Below are 23,556 nucleotides of genomic sequence, written 5' to 3' on the forward strand. Positions count from 1 at the left end.
AATTAAGATATACATCATTAAATTCTAAAAAAAAAAAAAACGGCTGTGCTTAATGGGTACATTTTTGTACCCTTCCCCTGTTCCCATTAAACTCATATCATGTTTTATTAAAAATTCTTGTTTATTTTAAGGAAAATTTTTAAAGAATAATTGTAAAAATATATATTTTTTGAAGGTACAAAGTCAATCACAAAAAAACAACACTAAAATCAAGCAACAAGGCATTCAAGTCGATCAGTTATATATTCATAATGAAGTGTCATCTAAGCACATTGCAACATCTATAGTCCACGTTCAGCTAAGTAACACATTCAAAAATCAGATAAAACAAACCAATAAAACATTTAATTCATGGGGATGAACACAGAAACTAGCCTCGTTATGAAAACACTTTTTAAATGGATGTCAATTTATCTATAGTCTCTAAGGCTGGAATACACTACACGATTTTCCACAGATTTACAGTCCGGAGAAGTTGATGCTTGTTGCCAAAGATCAGAGCCAGTCTGCAGATTTGAGTCGACAGAATCCATAGAAAATCAATTAACTTAAAGTGACAATCATCAGTTAATATTTAAAGTCTGTTTATGAAGACGTTCAATGTGGAAGAGCTTAAAGAGAGCACACTGAGCTTAACTGGAGCAGCAACAATTTTTAATAAATGTCATGTAATATTTATTAAAATGACAGAATTTTTGCTAAATAAATAGTCTAGGTCATCTATTAAGTTGATACATATTTTAATATGAACAACTATTATTAACAATATCTTTGTTATACTAATTATACTTTTTCTTATTGATGTCACACTGAAGCTGTGTGATTTTCATAGTAGTCCCCCCTATAAGCTCATCTTAAAATAATATGAAATCTTTAAAAATTACAGCACTGTAAAACCACAGACCAGCAATAAACTGTCAATTTATAATATTATGGATGTAAAAGTACAAGCCAGTAATGCCTGTGAAGTAATATGTTAGCGTAGCACACAATCTTATACAGCTAGTCAGCTAACTGTGTTCTGTAGCATCTGTGTTATGTTGCTAAAACATCCAAGTTCCAGGTTATAATATGCAAAAGTCTGAACATTAATCTCTTAATATAACAATAATTGAAATTTACCCAAAATAAAGGCTTAAACATCTAAAAAATGCACATTTAAAGGGCTCCTCTTTTGGTGAAAGTTTTCAGACAGCTTTCAAAATGACCGCCAGACAGTGAGCACATGGAGACTCATATCTCAGTGTGCAATGATCTGATTGACTTAAAATTATAAGAGGTATATAGTAACAAACATATCAACTGGTTAAGACCTCAAGTAGGATAATGAATTATTTTTTCTTTTTATAATCTGATCTAAAAAATGAAAGTGTGCTTAATGGGTATGTTTACCCTATCTCTTTAATCATTACAACTTAAAGTGGTAAACTGATTTTGGATAAATATTTTTTGTTCTCTGCAATGAATGTAAACTGCTTTTTATTTTACTAGTGACATAAATGTTGAATGTCTGACTTATTTTGATAACAAATGTATTAAAATAAGAAACTCATTTCCAAACTGTTTTGCAATCTGGGATACAGAGAGAAGAACAACACAACCCCAAATAATGACTGCAGCCTGCAAAAGCATGATATTCAATTATTAATATTCAGTACCTTTAAGTCTTATCAATTCAATAAAGAACAACTCTTACTATCACAATGTCCTTATTCATAGCAGTTTTAGCTTAATCTGATATGCAAAAATAGAATTTAAATTTTGTAAATCATTGACTTAATTTCTCATTTGTTGAATATTAGACATGTTTTTGAATACTAATGTAAATAAATGCTTATGAACACTGATTATCATTTATTAATTCATAAAAGGAAAGTTTATAAAACTATATCATCCTTGTTTTCTGACTAAAAGTAAAGCTAGTGTTTTGAAGGAATGAAGAAGAAAGGGGTTGATGTTCCATCACTGATTATTGATATTATCAATGACTTTTGAATTATGCCATAATAAACGTTAAATGGGTTAAGACAAATTCGATTGGATTGGCCATAGGCATTTATTTGGTGCAGGCCCACATAGGGCTCTGGTGTCATAGCAAACCCAAGGGCCCCCTTCATAGCAGCCTATCTTGGTGCCACAGTGTTTTCAGGAATGCTTGGTATAAATCATATTTTTTAACAAACAGAGATACAATGTATCTCTAAATATATCAAATATATTCCAGGCTATAACACAATATTAATATTGCATTATAATGCAAGGCCCTTAATTTCTGAATTAATATTCAATCTAATGCACACACAGAAGAAATAAGTATTGTCTTGAAAAGTTACAAGCACCAAGCTCATCATTACGAGACGTGAGACGTGTGGATCCATTTGCTAGGCTTTTATTAGAGACGTGGTCATGAAACAGGCAAGGTTCAGATAATGGTAAACAGGTACAACACAGGCAAGACAAAGAGTAATCCTAGGGCAAGCACAGGTCTTCGATCGGCGAACAGAATCAAGAGGGCTTGACAAAGGGGTAATCCGTAAACAAACAATAGTCCAGACAGGGGCAAACAGAGTGCAAACGGCAAGTCATAGGGCAATCCGAAATACACAGGCAAGGATCTAGATACGAATGACTCAGGCAATAAACTGGATAAACTAGACTTCGAATTAGACTCAGAAAACATGGAAGGGCTCCGTAAAGTAGCTGTCACTGGCTGGGAGAGCGATAAACACCAGACAATACTCTGCGATCTGAAAGAGGAAGTCCAAGGCTTATAAAGCGTGTCTGATTGGATTCAGCTGTGTGTGTGTAATCAGTGCAATGTATGGTGGAAACTGTAGTCCGGAGTGACATGTAACAGTCTGAGTTTAGGCTTATCATTATTCCGTTATCGATTGCTTCAGTCTGTTGTGCTGCTGAGAGGTTTGTGATTGTAGCTCCGTGTACCTTCGCTTTTTATTGAATCTCTACCTTACTTTCACTCCCTTTTGTCTAAAGTGATAATATATAACTTAATTCCCACCATATTTCTGGTGTTATCTTTCAAACTAATTAACTAATTTGATCGTTCGTTTTTAAAAACTGCAGCTTGTTAGCCCGTTAGCTTGTCTCTCGCGGTTCCATTTGCATTTTGCCTATTATTGTTTTCTTTTTTCTTCACTCCGTTTTTCACGAGCTCATCAAACAACAGTGGTATGTTAAGTTGGTATCATTCATCAATCACGGTGAGTAATGGCTTCTGTGTTTGCACTGTTTGCCACATGTACAGTTTATCTGTCTCTGTCAGCAGCGAGGGATTCACATGTGATAAATGCAGGGAAATAGTTAGGCTGACAGAGAAGGTTTTAGAACTAGAGACACGCATCCAAACTTTAGTTGAGGATAGTACGAATGTGAGGGCTGTAGATACTGCGTTGGATGCGACTAGCTCAGGGAGTCCTGTACATTGTTTGGTTTCGGTTGAGCCCGTGCAGCAGGGCAGCTGGGTGACAATGAGGCGGCCTAGTCGCGGGTCAAAACACCACTCTTCCGTTCCGATCAGAACATCAAACAGGTTCTCCCCACTCAGTGAAGCAACCACTGAGAAACCTGATGAAAGTGCTCTAGTTATTGGCGATTCTATTGTACGGAACGTGAAAATAGAGACACCAGCCACCATAGTCCATTGTTTACCAGGAGCAAGAGTGCCTGACATCTTGGCAAATTTAAAAGTGCTGACTAATGGTAAATGTAAATTCAGTAAGATTGTTATCCACGTCGGCGCTGATGATGTTAGACTTCGCCAATCGGAGATCACTAAAAATAATGTTAAAGAGGTGTGTGAACTTGCAAGTACGATGTCAGACACTGTAATATGCTCTGGTCCGCTCCCTGCTTACCGGGGTGATGAGATTCATAGCAGACTGTCGTCACTTAATGGCTGGATGTCTAAGTGGTGCCCGCAGAATAACATAGGCTTTATAGACAATTGGAAGAATTTTTGGGGCAGACCTGACCTGTTGAAAAGAGATGGTGTTCATCCCTCCTGGGGTGGTGCCGCTCTTCTCTCTAGAAATATGGCACATAGTCTTAGAGTTCGTACTTGACTAACTGGAGCCCAGGTCAGGAAGCAGACAGACTGGCTAAACCAACCGTCTGCTAGCCGCCTCACGTCACAGAAATCAGTTAACTCTCAGCACATATAAACTTTTTCACCTACATATCACACTATAGAGACTGTGTCTGTTCCCCGAACTAGAAAATACAGAAAACATCCAAACCAAAGTAATAGTAACAATTTAATTGATGTTCAACAAATAAAAAAACGATATAATACAGATAAACACATGATAAAGCTTGGCTTATTGAATATTAGATCCCTTTCTTCAAAAGCACTTTTTGTAAATGATATGTTCACTGACCATAAACTAGATGTGCTTTGTCTGACATAAACCTGGCTAAAACAAGATGATTACATTACTTTAAACGAGTCTACACCCCAAGATTACTGTTACAAACATGAACCGCGTCCAAAAGGTAAAGGGGGAGGTGTTGCTACAATTTATAGGTATATTTTCAGTGTCTCTCAGAGGTCGGGTTTCAAGTATAATTCGTTCGAAGTAATGGTGCTTCATATAACGTTATCCAAAGAAACAAGTGTTAATGATAAATCCCCTGTGATGTTTGTACTGGCTACTGTATACAGGCCACCAGGGCACACATAATGAGCACATTTGCGCCCTAAAGAGAGCAGCCCGGAAAATGGAGCGCAGCTGGAGGAAAACTAAACTAGAGGTATTTCGTTTAGCTTGGCGGGAAAGTACTCTATCCTACAGAAAAGTATTAAAAACTGCTAGATCTGATTACTTTTCATCTCTTCTAGAAGAAAACAAACATAAACCTCGGTATTTATTCGATACAGTGACTAAATTAACGAAAAATAAAGCATCAACAGGTGTTGGTATTTCCCAAGAGCATAGCAGTAATGACTTTATGAACTACTTTACTTCCAAGTTCGATACTATCAGAGATAAAATTGTACCCTTGCAGCCGTCAGCTACAGTATCGCATTAGATAATGCACTATAGATCCCCTGAGGAACAATTCCATTCATTCTCTACTGTAGGAGAGGAAGAATTGTATAAACTTGTTAAATCATCTAAACCAACAACATGTATGTTAGACCCTATTCCATCTAAACTACTAAAAGAGCTGCTTCCAGAAGTCATAGATCCTCTTTTGGCTATTATTAATTCATCATTGTCATTAGGATATGTCCCCAAAACCTTCAAATTGGCTGTTATTAAGCCTCTCATTAAAAAACCACAACTTGACCCCAAAGATCTAGTTAATTACAGACCGATCTCAAATCTCCCTTTTCTGTCAAAGATACTAGAAAAGGTAGTATCCTCACAATTATATTCCTTCTTAGAGAAAAATGATATCTGTGAGGAATTCCAGTCAGCGTTTAGATCGTATCATAGTACTGAGACTGCTCTCATTAGAGTTACAAATGACCTGCTTCTATCATCTGATCGTGGTTGTATCTCTTTATTAGTTGTACTGGATCTTAGCACTGCGTTCGACACTATCGACCACAACATTCTTTTGAATAGACTAGAAAACTTTGTTGGCATTAGTGGAAGTGCCTTAGCATGGTTCAAATCGTACTTATCTGACCGCCATCAGTTCGTAGCAGCGAATGAAGAGGTATCATATCGATCACAAGTGCAGTATGGAGTACCTCAAGGCTCAGTACTAGGGCCGTTACTTTTCCCGCTTTACATGTTACCCTTGGGAGATATTATCAGGAGACATGGTGTTAGCTTTCACTGTTATGCTGATGATACTCAGCTCTATATTTCTTCGCGGCCCGGTGAAACACCAAGTTGAGAAACAAACGGAATGCATAGTCGATATAAAAAATTGGATGACGAGTAATTTTTTACTGCTAAATTCTAAAAAATCAGGTGTTAATTATCGGACCTAAAACCCCCACATGTAATAACCTAGAACATTATCTAACACTTGATGGCTGCTCTGTCAATTCTTCTTCATCAGTCAGGAACCTAGGTGTGCTGTTTGATAGCAATCTTTCATTTGAAAGCCATGTTTCTAGCATCTGTAAAACTGCGTTTTTTTCATCTCAAAAACATATCTAAATAACGTCAAATGCAGAAATGTTAATTCATGCATTTATGACCTCAAGGTTAGACTATTGTAATGCTTTATTGGGTGGTTGTTCTGCATGCTTGATCAACAAACTACAGTTGGTCCAAAATGCAGCAACTAGAGTCCTTACTAGAACCAGGAAATATGACCATATTAGCCCGGTTCTGTCAACACTGCACTGGCTCCCTATCAAACATCGGATAGATTTTAAAATCTTGTTAATTACTTATAAAGCCCTGAATGGCTTAGCTCCTGAGTACTTGAGCGAGCTCTTATCACACTATAGTCCTCCACGTCCATTGCGTTCTCAAAACTCTGGCCTTTTGATAATACCTAGAATATCAAAATCGACTGCGGGCGGCAGATCCTTTTCCTATTTAGCACCCAAACTCTGGAACAATCTACCTAACATTGTTCGGGAGGCAGACACACTCTGTCAGTTTAAATCTAGATTAAAGACCTATCTCTTTATCCTGGCGTACACATAACACACTAATACGCTTCTATTATTCAAATCCGTTAAAGGATTGTTAGGCTGCATTAGTTAGATCAACCGGAACCGGGAACACTCCCCATAACACACGATGTACTCGTTACATCGTAAGTAGATTGGCATCTACGCTAATATTTGTCTGTTTCTTTCCTATTCTGTTTCTCAGTCCGTATCCGATCAGATGGTGGATCAGCACCAAGAGATGATGTCTACAGCCCTGATCTTCAGCGGAGACCAGGACACCCAGATGAGCCCCAGAGACATATCCCCAGTGAAGACCTCGATTAAAATACAATAAATCTAAAAATAACTAAAAATATAATAAAATACCTAACTACATAATACTATTATTGTTAGAAATTGCAACAAAATAAAAACAGAAATATAAACTTTTGAACTGCGGGTTTCGTCTGGCCAGAGGAGAACTGACCCCCGACTGAACCTGGTTTCTCCCAAGGTTTTTTTTCTCCATTCTGTCACAGAGGGAGTTTTGGTTCCTTGCCGCTGTCACCTCTGGCTTGCTCAGTTGGGGACACTTAGTTTCTAGCAATTATCGCCGCTTTGATTGCACAGATACTATTTAAACTAAACTGAGCTAGACAATGACATCTCTGAATTCAATAATGAAATGCCTTTAACTGAAAATTGAGTGTTTAATCTTATCATTATACATTACTGACACTCTGTCCTCCAATTTGATACTGTTAAGTGCTTTGACACAATCTGTATTGTTAAAATCGCTATATAAATTAATTAGATTAACCCAAGATGGCGGCGCGAGTACATCGCGAGGCTCTGGGTCTCTCCAGATTTTGCAATTTTGCGGTATTTTTCTTACTCATCTCGGGCCTGTTCGTGCAGAACAGTTGTGCCTTTACATCGTACACCCGTTGTGAGCTTTTGGATATCGGTTTGCGAATTTCCGACACTTTTATGGACAATCTTCGACTCCTTCCTGAGATCGCTAGGACACCCGAGGCTATGCACCCTACCCGGCCGGGCGGAAGTGCTCGCAGGCGGCGTCGAGATCGTAAACAAAGGCGGGGGAAGCGCGGAGGACTAAGAGCTAAGCTAAGGCTAACACCACACCGGCTCTCTTTACCCAGCATTTTCCTTGCCAATGTACGGTCGCTAGTGAACAAAATGGAGGAGATTCGACTCAGCATCACACACAGCAAGAAACTTTTGAACTGTAACGTCCTAATCTTCACGGAAACCTGGTTAAACAGCGGAATACCGGACACCACTATTGAGCTAGCGGGACGCCACACACTCCGGGCGGATAGAACATTAGATGGCTCGGTAAGACCAGAGGTGGTGGATTGTGCATTTACATTAACAAAGCTTGGTGCACAAACTCTGCTATTGTTGGGAGTCATTGTTCAGCTAACCTTGAGTTTCTCATGGTTAAATGTAGACCGCTTTATCTACCGCGGAGTTCACTTCCACCATTATAACTGCAGCCTATATTCCCCCGGATGCTGATGCCAAGCTTGCTATGAAAGAACTTCACGCAGCCATCAGTAAACAACAGACTGATCACCCGGAAGCGGCTTTTATTGTTGCAGGTGACTTTAATCACTCAAACTTAAAGTCAGTGCTACCCAAGTTTCACCAGCATGTTTCCTGTCACACCAGAGGAAACAAAACCTTAGACCATGTTTACACAAACATGGCTGGAGCTACGTTGCGACACCCTCCCCCACCTGGGACAGTCAGATCACCTTTCTTTGTTCCTCACCCCAAATATGCACCCCTCATCAACCGTGTGAAGCCATCAGTGAAGACCATCAAGGTGTGGCCTGCGGGGGCAGATTCCACACTCCAGGAAAGGTTTCTACACACAGACTGGAGTATGTTTGCTTCTCAAGCCACCAGTGGCGCTCACACAGACATTGACTCTTACACCTCCTCTGTATTGGATCATATCAATATCACCATTGACAGTGTTACAACCCAGAAACAGATCACCACATATCCAAATCAGAAGCCTTGGATGAACAAGGAAGTGCGACTCCTGTTGAAGTCACGCAACACTGCCTTCAGATCAGGAGATGCACAAGCCTACAGCACATCCAGAGCAAACCTGAAGAGGGGCATCAAAAGGCCAAGCACTGCTACAAGCTAAAGATAGAGGGACACTTTTCCAACTCTGACCCTCGACGCATGTGGCAGGGCATTCAGGCCATCAGTGACTACAAACCCACCCACTCCACCCCCGCAGCCACTGATGTCAACTTCCTGAACGAGCTAAATTACTTTTATGCTCGCTTTGAAAGAGACAACAGAGAAACTGCCACCAAGCTCAATCCCTCAGCTGACTACCCACCAATCATACTCTCCTCCACAGATGTCTGCAAGGCACTGAGCGGATCAGCGCACAAGGCTGCTGGACCAGACAACATCCCTGGTCGTGTTCTCAGGGCATGTGCGGAGCAGCTCGCTGGGGTTTTACAGACATTTTCAACCTGTCTCTTGCCCAAGCAGCCGTACCAACATGCTTTAAATGCACTTCCATTGTGCCAGTGCCAAAACACTCTAGTCCGAGGTGCCCTAATGACTACCGCCCTGTAGCACTCACACCCATCGTCATGAAGTGCTTTGAGCGGCTGGTCCTGGAACACCTAAAAGACTCTCTACCATCCACATTGGACTCACACCAGTTTGCCTACCGTAGCAATAGGAGCACAGAGGACGCAGTTTCCATGGCACTGCACTCTGTGCTCACTCACCTGGACAATAAGAACACTTATGCACGTATGCTGTTTGTTGACTTCAGCTCAGCATTCAACACTGTCATCCCAACCAAGTTAATAGCCAAACTTGGAGACCTGGGCATCAATACCTCAATGTGTAACTGGATTTTGGACTTCCTGACCAACAGACCCCAGAATGTTCGATCAGGATTCACCTGCTCCACATCCATCACACTTAACACTGGTGTACCACAGGGCTGTGTGCTAAGCCCATTTCTCTACTCCCTCTTCACCTCCGACTGCAAGCCTGTGTATGGATCTAATTCCATCGTCAAGTTTGCAGACGACACCACGGTGATTGGCCTCATCAATAACAACGATGAGACTGCCTATAGGGAGGAGATCCAGCACCTGGCCACATGGTGCACTGAAAATAACCTGCTCCTCAACACCACCAAAACGAAGGAGCTCATCGTGGACTTCAGGAAGGAGTCAAGAGGCACACACGACACCATCCACATCAATGGAATGGCTGTTGAGCGTGTCTCCAGTTTCAAGTTCCTGGGGATCCACATCTCGGCGGACATGTTGTGGAAAACCAACACCTCCAGCCTGGTCAAGAAGGCTCACCAGCGCCTCTTCTTTCTGAGGACATTGAGGAAGAATCAGCTCTCCTCTGCTATCCTGGTGAACTTCTATCGCTGCGCAATAGAAAGCATCCTGACCAACTGTGTCACAGTATGGTATGGGAGCTGCTCTGTTGCGGAGCGCAAGGCACTACAGCGGGTGGTGAAAACTGCCCAGCGCATCACAGGGACTCCACTACCTGCCATCGAACACATCCAGAGGAAACGCTGTCTGCATCGAGCTCGCAGCATCCTTAAGGACTCCTCTCACCCAGCCCACAGACTGTTTTCTCTCCTGCCCTCCGGTGGCGTTTCAGGTGCCTCCGGACCAGGACCAGCAGACTAAAGAACAGTTTCTTCCCCAGAGCTGTCTCTTTACTGAACTCTAACCCCCGTTGATCCACTTCCTCATATATTATTAACTCTTCTCTCCTACCTCACATCTGCCTTATTTGCACTACTGAATGTAAATTTTTATTACAGTAACAACTGTTTACTTTTGTATCTTGCACTACCATACCTAAATTGGACTATGCTCATTTGCACTGCCGACTGTTGTTTACATTATCAATGTTTACATTAACATTTTGCACCGTATGTCTAATTGTAATATGCAATCACTTCCACTGCACTTTTACACCTTGTTTATAGTAATAGTCATCTGTATATATATTATATTGATAGTACATATCACCTGTAAATTCTGTTTATAGTAATAGCCATCTGTATATTTATTCACTATACATATTCACCTGTAAATTCTGTATATTTATTCACTATACATATTCACCTGTAAATTCTGTTTATATTAATAACCATCTTTCTATATATATTTATACATATATTCAGTACATATCCTTGTCCTGCACTTATTCAACCATTGTATATACTGCACTTGCTGCTATTGCACTTCTGGTTAGACCTAAACTGCATTTCGTTGCCCTGTACCTGTACTTGTGTAATGACAATAAAGTTGAATCTAATCTAATCTAATCTAAATAAAGGTGACTTGACTTGTGTGGTGTGAGAGTCAATATGATGGATAAGCAACCTCTTGTGGCAGTCGGACGGAAGGCCACGAACCGGATTCGTGACAGTTACCATGGTTTTATGGTTTCTTTAACAAAACAACAACAGTAATAATATTACTACAGTAATGTTACTAATACCTAAGAATGTTCACTGCTGTTTAGGAGAACTCGTACTGGTAAGATAAAATGTTTTGTGAATATGGCCCCAGCTGCTCCCGATGACCATTCAGTCTACTCCACAGCCAATCAAGGGCCCCCTCCTTACTCTGTAGTAAATCACATGTTCTGGCAGGTGTGGCAGGTGTAAGAACAAGGAAGGGTGTATTGTTGCATTTTCATGCAAATCTGAAGAGCTTGGGGAGTTTTTGTAACACCATTACATTTAAAAAGGTAGAAACGATTGTCTGTAAGTATAATTATTTTTATTTGCTGTTGTTATAGGCTACTTGAGTACGGTTTCTTAATAATACTTGATTTATTAGTTTTTATTTCAGCTTTTCTGAATAGATGTGAGCTATTTCATAAGAGACAAGTTACAACAGAACACAGTTGTGACCACTTATGCAACATGTCCGTTTAATTCTCTTAAACCTGGAGAAACAAAAATATTATTCCATGATTCCTGATCCTGAATGATGTGGCAGGCTTTCATTTTAAATGAAATCGAAACGGTTTCACATTGATCAAAATGTTCCACAATCAGTTACATATTTATAATGAATTACATATTGCTAGAGTCTTAGGTAGACAGGTGAACACAATGAAACTACAATGACATAGAAAAGGGTCAATTAACTGGATGTAGATTTTAACAGAAATGTTGACAAAAATATTTTAATTAATATTTATTAGCCAACAATGTTCTTGCATTTTTGTTAATTACTGTTTACTTTTTTGCTGTCTTGTTAATTGTTTTGTGGTTCCAATTCTTCTTGGAAAACTACTTGAAGAAGCATTAATGACTGAGATGTATTAAATGTTCATAATGGCAGTGGTGTTTAACATCTCCCCACAGATTTTAATGAACATCAATGGCATTCCAGAACCCAGTGCATATTTCACTTTCAATTTCAGCAGTACCTAGAAAAACAGATCCTCTAATACAATGCATCATAGACAACAAGGCACAGAGACTTCGCAGATTATTAAGAGGAAAAGATATTAATGGACTGTACCCTTCTGAAGACTGGAATGATGATGTTACTCCATTAACTGCAGCGGTTATATGCAGAAATGACGAAATCTGCTCTTATCTACTTGAACAGTCGGCTGATCCAAACAAACCCTCAACAAATGGACGAACTCCTCTACATTATGCTGCTTTAACACCTGGAGTTCCACTGAGTATCGTGAAAAGATTACTAGCAGCAAAAGCTGACCCAGGTGGATATCAATTACAGTTGTTCACTCCATTACAATGTGCTGTTAATCATGACTGTGAACACATTGTGAAAGCACTAATAGAGGCTGGAGCTTCACCTGAAGACAACTATAGGGTGAATCCAGAGCTTGATAAAAAGGTGGAGAGAATGATTCGTCAATTATCTTCACAGAGTGAAGTATTTCAGAAAGTACATCTATTTTTCTCTTTTTCTTGTTCTGTACCAACAAAAAATCAGAGAGACATTTTCAGAATCTATAAGGAACATTTCTTTCAAGAGGATCCTTTCATTCATATTATTTTGTTTGAGGTGTATTTTGGTGTCATTGGTCCAAGTTCAGATCAGTATCATCAGAGCGCCATCAAGTGGTTAAAAGATACAAAGAGTTCAGACATTTACATTGAGGGATTCATCAAACGCTTCCCAAGAATCCCTCAGGAACACTGTCTGATTGCACTGAACTGCTTAAATGCTGCTTTGTGTGTCAGTGAAAGTGTTTCTCCTCAGGTATTCAGTGATCTTGTGCCAATTCTAACAAACAGTCTTCAGCACTCTGGAAACACACAAGGAGAAAGAGTCAATCATCTGATACTAAAGATACTCAATGTCATGATGCAGAAGACGTCTGAGCAGAAATTGGGATTCAATCATTCTGTCTATGAGAAGTTATGCAAAAGTCTATTGCCTCTCACACGTCCTGATTATTCAAGTCTAATTGGAGTTTGGACCTATGGACTGTTTGCCTATATAAATGATATTGCTCCTGAACTTGTAGCATTGTGTGGATTGTCACCTGTCCCAGAGATGACACTTATTAAAGCAGAGACAGAGATGGATGACAGAGATGTTCAAGTGCAGTGGATAGTATATGTGAGGAGACTGCAGCTCTATTGACAACCAGGAAGAAGAAGAAGAAGACGAAAAAGAAGAAACAAATTCAGCAAGAGGTTGGATCACAAGAAGGTGAGCTTCAAGATAAAGAGGAGCCGCATCCAGACTCTGTAGTGACATCCATTGAGGAATCAAATTCAAGTGTGCAGCCGTTCACACAACCTGATGAGAGCCCAAATATCCCAAGAAGGTGGCTTCAGACCAGCCATCGTTAGAGGTCTATGCTTGAGCAGCTAGCTAACATGGATATTAACAATACCTATAGGCTGGGAAACCTTACTCTTGTACTCAGTGATGAATTTCAGATCGCTAAAGGAAGTAATGGAACACAAGTTTATCTTGGTTTGAAGCATGACGGCACTGAGGTGGCTGTGAAACGAATGATTAAGTCTAATTACCAAGTCCTGAGAAATGAGGAGGAATTTCTACGACTTCCACAGCTTGACAGTCCCTCCATTGTGAGATATGTGGACTTTGCAGAGGATAAACATTTTGAATACCTTGTTCTTCAGCTTTGTGAGTACACACTGGAGGAATATATCCAAGATCATTTACCGGACGACAGCGCTGAGAGATCTTTGGTTCTGAAGAAGCTGGTGAAGGAAATTCTCTGCAGTTTACAGGTTTTACACGATGAGAAAACCAAAGTGCTCCATCGAGACATCAAACCCCAGAATGTCCTGATTGGTAGTCTACTACATTCTCTCTGAAGGACAACATCCATTCGGTGAAGATGTGGATTGTGAGTACAACATTTTACGAGGAAGATACTCTCTGCAGCATCTGGATGATGATGTAGCGAAGGATCTCGTCGAGTGGATGATTAATGAAGATCCAAACAACAGACCAACTGTGGAGCAAACCCTCGCACACCCCTTCTTCTGGACTGATGAACGGTAAAATACTAAATTGATTTGTCAATTAAACTTATATCACTGTAAAATTAACAAACTCCTGACCTTATTAATCTCTGTAATTTTGGTACAAGCTAGAGAGGTTCAGCACTGCTTATGGTACTAGAAATGTAGGATTTAATTTTAAATGAAGAGGAAATTGCATTGTATTGATAATCTTTTTTATCAGCTGATGAGATTGTACTGTTTTTGAAATCCTGTCAGGAGAGTGGAGTATTTGAAAAAAATAGGGAACCAGAAAGAGGTTGAATGAATGAATGAATGAATGAGGCATTTATATAGCGCTTTAATGTGTATTGCAATACACCCAAAGCGCTTTACAATCATGTGGGGGGGACTCTTCTCACCAGCTACAGGTAGAAAGGAGAGAGAGATAGAGCCAATCAAGTGGATGGGGATTATTGGGAAGCCATGATAGACAAGGGCCAGTGGAGGGAATTTGGCCAGGACACCGGGGTTACACCCCTACTCTTTATGATGAGTGTCATGGGATTTTTAATGACCACAGAGAGTCAGGACCTCGGTTTAACATCTCATCCGAAAGACGGTGCTTTTTTACAGTATAGTGTCCCCGTCACTATACTGGGGCGTTAGGACCCACACAGACTGCAGGGTGAGCACCTCCTGCTGGTCTCACTAACACCTCTTCCAACAGCAACCTAGTTTTCCCAGGAGGTCTCCCATCCAGGTACTGACCAGGCTCAGTCCTGCTTAGCTTCCATGAGCAACCGGTCTTGGGCTGCAGGGTGATATGGCTGTGGCGATCTCGGTGGGGGCTGCCTTGCTTTTGTTGTCCTGGAGCACATGGCCTTTTTGTTTTGACAGCTGGCCATGTGCTCCGCTGTCATGGTGTTTTCTCCGCCCCTCTTGTTATCCGGGTTCTAATTCTCCCTCCTCACCTGCACTCTATTTTGTCCTCATTATCTCCCCTTTATAAACCCCTCATGTTTGCTGTGTGGTGTCAGTCCGTATGCATTATACTGATGTTCAGTTTATCTTACTGCCGGTTGTGGTTTCTGACCCGGTCGCGTTTTGTTTATTTTTCTAGTCCTGTCGGTCTGGCGCTCCTGTTTTGTTCCTCCTTTTGTTTTGTTTTGTTTTGTTTTGTTTTGTTTTTGTTGCCGGCTGCTCTAGGACTCTGGTCGGCTCTCCGCCGTGGCTTTTCTCTGCCCGTGCGCCTGTCCCTTCACAATCACCCCTTCCGATCCTCTTTTGCTCGCGCTCGGCGCCTCCTCTGGATTTCAGCGGCCGCTGTCTATTACCTTCTCGCCGCCGCTCTGCCCTGCTGGCTTTGAAGCCGGTCTGATCTTCGCGCTGTTCAATTGGACTATTTACTGGCGGGTTAAGCCATTCGGCGTATTTTTTGGGACTGAGCTTTTTTTTTTTTCTTTTTTCTTTGTTTCAATAAATTCGTATTATTCACCTGCCATTGGATCCCGGTCTCGTTCCTGACAGGTTGAGAACTGTCGTGACGTGGATGAAGAGCTCCTTCAAACTCTTGAAATACACAGAGGGGAAAAGCTTTTCTGAATGGAAAACTAAAGTGAGTCTGAATTACATGCAGAAATATTCAAACATAAATATGTAATCAAATCATTTAAATGTAGTTAATGTCCTGCTATAATCTTGGTTTGAAAAATAATTTTATTTTTGCTACTATATTTCTTTTGTCAGTTGGCGTCTAATCTTGTCCAGAAGTTAGACGGTAAGAAGAAACCTTATCCTGAGAACACACTGGGTCTGCTGCGATTTATACGCAACCTACACGAGCATTAGTGAGTCACATGATGTACAGTATTTACTCAGTTTAGTATTATTTTGTCAGACCATGTTTTTGGTGTCTTTTATCTCTACATAGTCCAGAGGATGCAGAGAGCATCAACCTGATGGCTTCCTTCCCTGATCTGTTTGGGAGTGTGTTCAGGTTTGCGAAGGAGAGAGGATGGAACTCCAGACCGAGTCTGAAAAAGTTCTTCAGCTCAGCTCCACAGATCTGATTGTTGTAATTTTTTAATAAGAACAGACATTATTTTTCATTAAAACCAACAGTGAATCACACATCAAGTGCAAGGTTGGGACGGAAGGACAGTGTGGTTGTCACTATAAGACTGGGGCATTGTGCACTGAATTATGGGCTGGCAATGGTTGACAAACATCCAGGTTTTTTTTTTTTTTTTTTTTTTTTACTGAAAGCAATTCTTAGTACTAAGGACTATGAAACAATAAAAGCTGTTATTAACTTTCTGCACGTAACTGGGCTAAAGTTAAGGATATAACCCATTAAGTGGGGTTCTTCAGGTGAACTGAGGAGGGCCTAGTCTTTTTAATCTTGTTGTAGTCTTCATTTTTAAACCTGCAGCAAGACGCCAAAAGCAGCGCATTTTTACTGGAAGAAACTGTGAAGTTAATTCCTTTTAGTTGTTGTAAAACATGATGTGAGTAAAGACCTTGGTTAAGATCCTTACAAAGCTTAACCATGGTTTTAATATAGTAAAAGTGTAGTGACCATGTTTGTAACTGTATTGATTACCATTTGTATAACCACAGTTTTACTACAAATACCACGGTTAAACTATGCTTCACAAAATCATAATTAATTTGCGGTTACCATGGTTTAACTATATAACCATCTTGTTTTGGGTTTTATTTGTAGTAAAACCATGGAAAATTTTGTCCTAGTTTTTTTTTCAAGTAATTCCTACTACAAATGTTTTTCAGTGTGCTTTTTACAAATTTGCTTTTAATATATATATATACACAACTTCAGCATCCCATGTAAATATTTTAGTTTTGTCGGTTGCTGTCTGAGCTTGTTCAGAAACTGGATGGGATGAAGAACAGGTTAAACATTGAAAGCAATTTTTGACTTCTAAATGGGTTTTTTTTTTTAATGCCCATTAAAAGGCAAAACTTAAGAATTATAGTCAACCAGAAAAATTGACAGTACTGGGTTCTTACCCAAAAATTTACACTTGTGAATAAAACATTTGCCAAGTATAATAAAAAGATTAACAATATATTAAAAGTGTTGATACATATTCTAACATTTGTTTTATCTGAGAGATAGATACATAACTCATTCCAAAAAAAAAATTAACAAACACATTCACAAAAAAGATGTACAATGGACTCTTCTATATAACAGAAAGTACTTTTTCCCCCCAATATTTTGCATATACTTAAGTACACTATTACAAGGGTAGAATCTATGTAATGTTTTAAATGTGACTTCTTTTATTTTGTTTATTAATAAATATTTGTGCGGAAGAGACCAAGCAACATTCCAATTAACGCTGTACAATGCCATCCATTTAAAAAGAAGACGCTGGAATAGATTTTCTGTTGATATGATTTCGAACAAAGCGGTTAATAAATTTGTCCTCAACAAACAAAATCCTTTCTACTGAAATAGAATTGTTAGGCCTATATATAGAAACACGATTAAAGGTTTGCTCTCCTTTCAAGAGAGTTTTTATACCACTAGGAATGGCATTAAATACAATTTTATATTCTTTTAACAAAGCCCCAAAATCAAATTTTCTGGAAAATTCTGAAAAGGAATATAGCTGACCGTTGTCATCTATCAACTGATTTTTTTCCCCCTCGGAATTGGTCTACTTGAAGCGAAACCAATAACGTGATATTTAGCCCCTGCAATGCGATTTTTACCAGGGGACCTCCCTCGAAATACCATTGGGCTGGTTTTGGGCTATTTTTTTTTTTTTTTTTTGTATACATATATTTCAGGCAACAAAATTAGTATTTACACTTATGAACGTGAAATTTGGTCGGCAGTATAAGTAAACTAATTAAGTAAAAGAAAGTGCAAGTCCAGTTTCCTCATATTCATTGCTAAAAATACAATTTACATTTGTTTTTTTGTTGTTTTTTTTTTTTTTTTTTTTTGTAAATGATTTGCTGGATGAAATCTATGAATGAGCTTATAAGAAACTTCTTTAATGTTATTAATAAGATAATATTTCTGCAGTAACAACCACACTTTTCTCCAGCAAATCAATTTTCCATTTAATAAAGAGGTCCAATGAGACAAAACATAAGGTACAGTAACTATTTCTCTTTGGAAAAGAGTACGAATAGCTCTATTATTACTCTTGGGATTTAATGAAAAACGAATTTTACCAATATAAGATTTAGTCAGGAGAATGGTCTTTATTAATAACCCTACATAACACGTGAGTACCTGAAGAGATTGAACCAATAACAACTGAGTAATTGGTATTTTACAATAAAAAAGGAATTCATCATAAGAAAAGAGTGTTCCTCCTTTGTTGTATAACTGACTAACCAATTTAATATTGTTGTGAAACCAGTTCTTAAAAAAAGAGGGGTGTGTGTTTGTGTTTTGTTAACTGCTTGAAAATTTGCCTTTTCACCATGGATGTGTGTAATTTGCATTGTAGAGCAAAAGTAGTGTCAAGTTATGTTTTTCACAGACCGTATTTTATTCATTATTTGTAAAAAAAAAAAAAAAAACATTATAAAAACCCATAGGAAAATCTTGAGGGAACCAGTGGAGAATTACAACTAAAACACTCTATTCTCAGGGAAAGCAAGAACTGAAATCTATTCTAAACCTATTATAAATCTATTATTATATCACTTATATGTTATTGTCTTGTTGTACTCACTATTTTATTATCACTTTACTACAATTTGTACTATATTTTTAAATATCACATATCACTTTTACTATATGTTTACTATATGACTATATTTATTATCAGTGCATATGTTTTACCACTGTAAATTTTACTGGATCCATTTAAAAGATTATCAGTTATATTTATTATTGTTTGTCGTGGAGTTCATCTGTATCCATAGAGTACTATGAAAATATAGAAAGCAGACTACCAGTGTGTCAATTTTTATTTGTATTTTATTTGTATTTTATATTCCCCCATGTGCAAACGTTAAACTTCGCGAGCTGTACAGCGCCATCAGCGAACGACAAACAACGACAGCTTTTTCATCATAGCCGGTGACTTCAACCATGCAAGCTTAAAGACAGTTTTGCCAAAGTTCTACCAACATGTGAACTTTGCAACAAGGGGAAGCAACACACTGGACTTTGTTTACACAACAGAATAGAACGCATACAAAGCCGAACCCCGCCCCCACCTCGGGTACTCGGACCACATCTCTGTTATGCTAATCCCAGCATACAGACCACTTCTGAAACTCGTCAAACCGGTCCAAAAGCAGATCACAGTATGGCCAGACAATGCCACCTAAGCACTGCAGGACTGCTTCCAGGACACAGACTGGAACATGTTTAAAGAGGCGGCCACCTACAACAACCACACCGACCTGCAGGAGTACACTGAAACTGTGACTGCTTACATCAACATGATCTCACAGAATTCCGTGTAATGTTCACGGACTTAATTAACCTCCGAATCTGTGGTGGCATCACGGAATCGCCGAAAATTCCGTGATGGGCTCACAGAAGGCATCAGTCGTGGTCCATGCACGGATTCACTGGTTCAACACCAGCGCTGCATCGGACCACGTAAAAAGAGTGACTCCGATGCAGTTATACTTTCATTGGAGTACCTGACCCCACCCCTACCCTAAACCTACCCAGTTCTGAACAATAATGATGACGATAAATCTCCCAGTCGGAGGTTAATTAAGTCCGTGAACATTACACGGAATTCTGTGAGATCATGTTGCTTACATCAAGAAGTGCATAGATGATGTAACAGTCACCAAAACCATCACCACACGTGCCAACCAGAAGCCATGGATGACAGCAGAGGTTCGTGGGCTGCTAAAGACCAGAGATGAAGCATTCAGATCAGGAGATTAAGCAGCCCTCAAAACAGCAAGAACCAATCTGTCTCATGGCATCAAGAAGGCAAAACATCAGTATGCTAAAAAAATCAACAATCACTTAACAGACAGCAGAGACACTTGGACCCTGTGGCAAGCCATTCAGACCATTACTGACTACAAGCCCCCGCCACAGGCCAGTGACGATGACACATCCCTACCAGAGGCACTCAACCACTTCTACTCACGATTTGAGATACAAAACGACACACCTGCACAGAAACTACTCACATCTCCAAACGAACAGGTACTCTGTCTCTCTCCAGCCGATGTAAGGAAGACCCTATCCAGGATTAACCCACGAAAGGCTAGGGGCCCTGACAACATACCTGGCCGTGTACAGAAAGACTGTGCTGCACAGCTGACGGATGTCCTAACAGACATCTTCAACATCTCACTGAGCCAGGCAGTCGTCCCTACGTGTCTCAAAACCACCTCCATAATTCCAGTACCAAAGAAGTCACCTGTGTCCTGTCTGAATGACTATCGCCCCATTGCACTGACCCCAATCATGATGAAGTGCTTTGAGAGGTTAGTCATGCAGCACATCAAGTCCAGTCTCCCAAACACGCTGGACCCACTCCAGTTTCTATACCATCCAAACCGTTCCATGGACGATGCAATATCCACCACTCTCCACCTGGCTCTTACTCACCTGGAACAGAAAGACTCTTATGTTAGAATGCTGTTCATTGACTTCAGCTCAGCATTCAACACAATAATCCCACAACAGCTCATCCACAAACTAAACCTGCTGGGCCTTAACACCTCCCTCTGTAATTGGATCCTGGACTTTTTAACTGCAAGACCTCAGTCAGTCCGTGTCGGCCGCAACACCTCGAGCACTACCACACTGAGAACAGGTGCCCCACAAGGCTGTGTGCTCAGCCCGCTGCTCTTCACACTGCTGACCCACGACTTCACTGCCAAGTCCAGCTCCAACCACATCATCAAGTTCGCTGATGACACAACTGTGGTAGGTCTCATCAGCAACAACGACGCAACGCACTACAGAGAGGAAGTGGCACAGCTGGCTGAATGGTGTGGTGCTAACAACCTGTCCCTCAATGTGGGTAAGACGAAAGAGGTTGTGATGGACTTCAGGAGAAACTCTGTTGACCACCCCCCACTGACCTTCGACGTCTCAACCGTGGAGAGAGTCGGCAGCACTAAATTCCTGGGGGTGCACATCACAAAGGATCTCACCTGGACCACCAACGTCACGTCGCTCAACAAGAAGGGACAACAGCGCCTCCGCTTTCTCCACCGGCTGAAAAGGGCAAGTCTCCCTCCACCCATCCTCACCACTTTTTACAGGGGCACCATTGAGAGTGTGCTGACCACCTGCATCACTGTCTGGTATGGGAACTGCAGTTCTGCTGACAGCAAGACCCTACAACGGACAGTGAACACTGCTGCAAAGATCATCGGTGCCCCTCTCCCCTCCATCCTGGACATTTTCCTTGCACGATGCTCCAGCAAGGCCACCAGCATCGTGAAGGACCCCACCCACCCCTCTCACAACCTCTTCCAGCTCCTGCCATCAGGTAGAAGGTACCGGAGATTCAGAGCTCGCTCTGTCAGACTGCTCAACAGCTTTTTTCCCCAGGCTGTGAGAGCTCTTAACTCTTAACCCCCCCCCCCCCCAAACTTACCACATCAAAGAGAGAACTTATGGAACTTTTTTTGTGCAATCGAAGTGTGTTACGTACAGGTGAGTGGGCCTGTACAAACCACCTGTAGTAGCACACTCTCCTCCTCTATACGCACTAGTCACTTTTCACACACACTGCTGTGTGTATACAATCCCAAAAAAGACTCAGTAATATACGTATGTTTACATGCTCATGCACTACAAATCATCCTGCACTGTTCCCCAGCCAGCTGCTTGACTCACAATGTTTCTCTTCACACATGTACAGTATTTATCTGAAGCACTTGTATAGTTTGTATAGTTTGTATTTTTAGTTTATGTATAGGTACATTTTATATATATATAGCATATTTATAGTCAAATCTATCAGTAGGATAGTTGTGTATAGGTCTATACTGTTTTTTACTTCATTGTTGTATGCCTGTATTTATGTAGCACCGTGGTCCTGTGAGACACGACATTAAAGCTCAATAAAGCTCTACTTGACTTGACTTGACTTGATTTACTGATTTTATTCCATTTTATCAATGATGGTCAATTATTAATACTTAAAGATGTATATGTATTCCGTATTTCAAAGGGACAGATGTGTTCTGACTTGAAGCACAAGACAAGCTGAAATGTTGGGGTTGAAGACACAGAAAGAAGTTTCCACAAAGAAAAACTTAATTTCATTTCATGTACATTAGATTATTTTACATGTATTAAAGTTATACTAAATTAATATTAGAATTGTAACCAGAAAAATAAAAAAAATAGCCAAATCAACAAGCGTGTGAGCTGTCACAATTTTTAATGAAAATTAATCATTTTCCAAGCATAACTAAACAACTGGAGACAGTTATTTTTATTTCCATGTAGATCACAAACGCAGCTCCGTTTACCTCCATTAGTTTTAAGGCAGTCTTGCCCGGACCAACATGGCGGACGCGTCGCAAGTGGAGGTGACCTATTTCCGCTCTTGAGTGTAGTTCCACTTGCCCTATATGTCTGCAGCCAGACCCTATTGTTTTTTTGTTTTTTTTGCAAAAACACAAATATAATAAGGCAATACAAAATCATAAAACGATTTTTGAGAACAGAGCACCAATCAAAATACAAATAAACTAAGAAAAGAAAAATAAGAAAAAAACAGAGAAAAAAAAATAAAGATAATTACATAGGGTCTTCTAATAGTTTAAATTTCTGCAATATACTAAACAGTTTTCTTCCAGTTTTACATTTTAGCAATCTTACAGATTTACAGTACATCCAAAATTCCTTTTGAAAAACAGAAAACAATGGCTTTGTTTTAAGGCACTTACATTTATGAATATAAAATTTGCCCAAAATGAGAATAATATTCAGTATAAATTGAGTACATACATCTTCCATTAATAAACCAAAGATTATATAATTTTTAGAAAACTGAGAAGACAGCTTGCTTGAAATTTTAAGCTACTCGAATATATCATACCAAAAGGCTCTACTGAATGAACAGTCAAAGAATAAATGTACAGTCGTTTCAATATCAGCATCACAAAAGGTACAATTATTCTGATCAATATTAAATCTATATCTAAGAAACTCTAAAGATGGATAGATATCATTAAAAACTTTAAAGTGTACTTCCTTGGCTTTGGGGGGTATAGGAAAGGAAAGATACATGGTTCTTAATTTAAAAATAGAGCTCTTGGGAAAAAATTGAGTCACGTTATTTCGACTAGCTTGATTTGGAAATTTATCTTGGGTCAATAAAGTTCTTATCAATTTATTTGGCAGGCTACCCCTAATAAAATCTTGCCCATTTATTATTAAAGAAGGTAAATGAAGAGCTTCAGTTACACTGGGCACTGTATTACTAAAAAATAGTAGAAAGGCCTTTGGAAG

The 23,556-nt window shown here is 39.7% G+C and overlaps 1 protein-coding gene across 1 annotated transcript; it reads left to right on the plus strand.

Moving 5' to 3' along the window:
• Positions 1–15,064: 15,064 nt before the first annotated feature.
• On the plus strand, positions 15,065–18,251 carry LOC131544462 (2-5A-dependent ribonuclease-like). Its single transcript, XM_058782670.1, has 3 exons — positions 15,065–15,723; positions 15,855–15,955; positions 16,039–18,251. The coding sequence occupies exons 1-3, from the start codon at positions 15,658–15,660 to the stop codon at positions 16,175–16,177; spliced, it is 306 nt and encodes a 101-aa protein (XP_058638653.1). The 5' UTR covers positions 15,065–15,657; the 3' UTR covers positions 16,178–18,251.
• The last annotated feature ends 5,305 nt before the right edge of the window (positions 18,252–23,556 follow it).

Source organism: Onychostoma macrolepis, chromosome 07 (assembly GCF_012432095.1).
Source record: "Onychostoma macrolepis isolate SWU-2019 chromosome 07, ASM1243209v1, whole genome shotgun sequence".
Lineage (NCBI taxonomy): Eukaryota > Metazoa > Chordata > Actinopteri > Cypriniformes > Cyprinidae > Onychostoma > Onychostoma macrolepis.

What these genes read in the sequence shown, in the direction of transcription:
- LOC131544462 (XM_058782670.1), top strand. Translation starts at nt 15,658, where the DNA reads ATGAAGAGCTCCTTCAAACTCTTGAAATACACAGAGGGGAAAAGCTTT. An exon ending in TTTCTGAATGGAAAACTAAA is followed by an intron (nt 15,724 to 15,854) that starts GTGAGTCTGAAT and finishes TTCTTTTGTCAG; the next exon opens with TTGGCGTCTAATCTTGTCCA. An exon ending in CGCAACCTACACGAGCATTA is followed by an intron (nt 15,956 to 16,038) that starts GTGAGTCACATG and finishes ATCTCTACATAG; the next exon opens with TCCAGAGGATGCAGAGAGCA.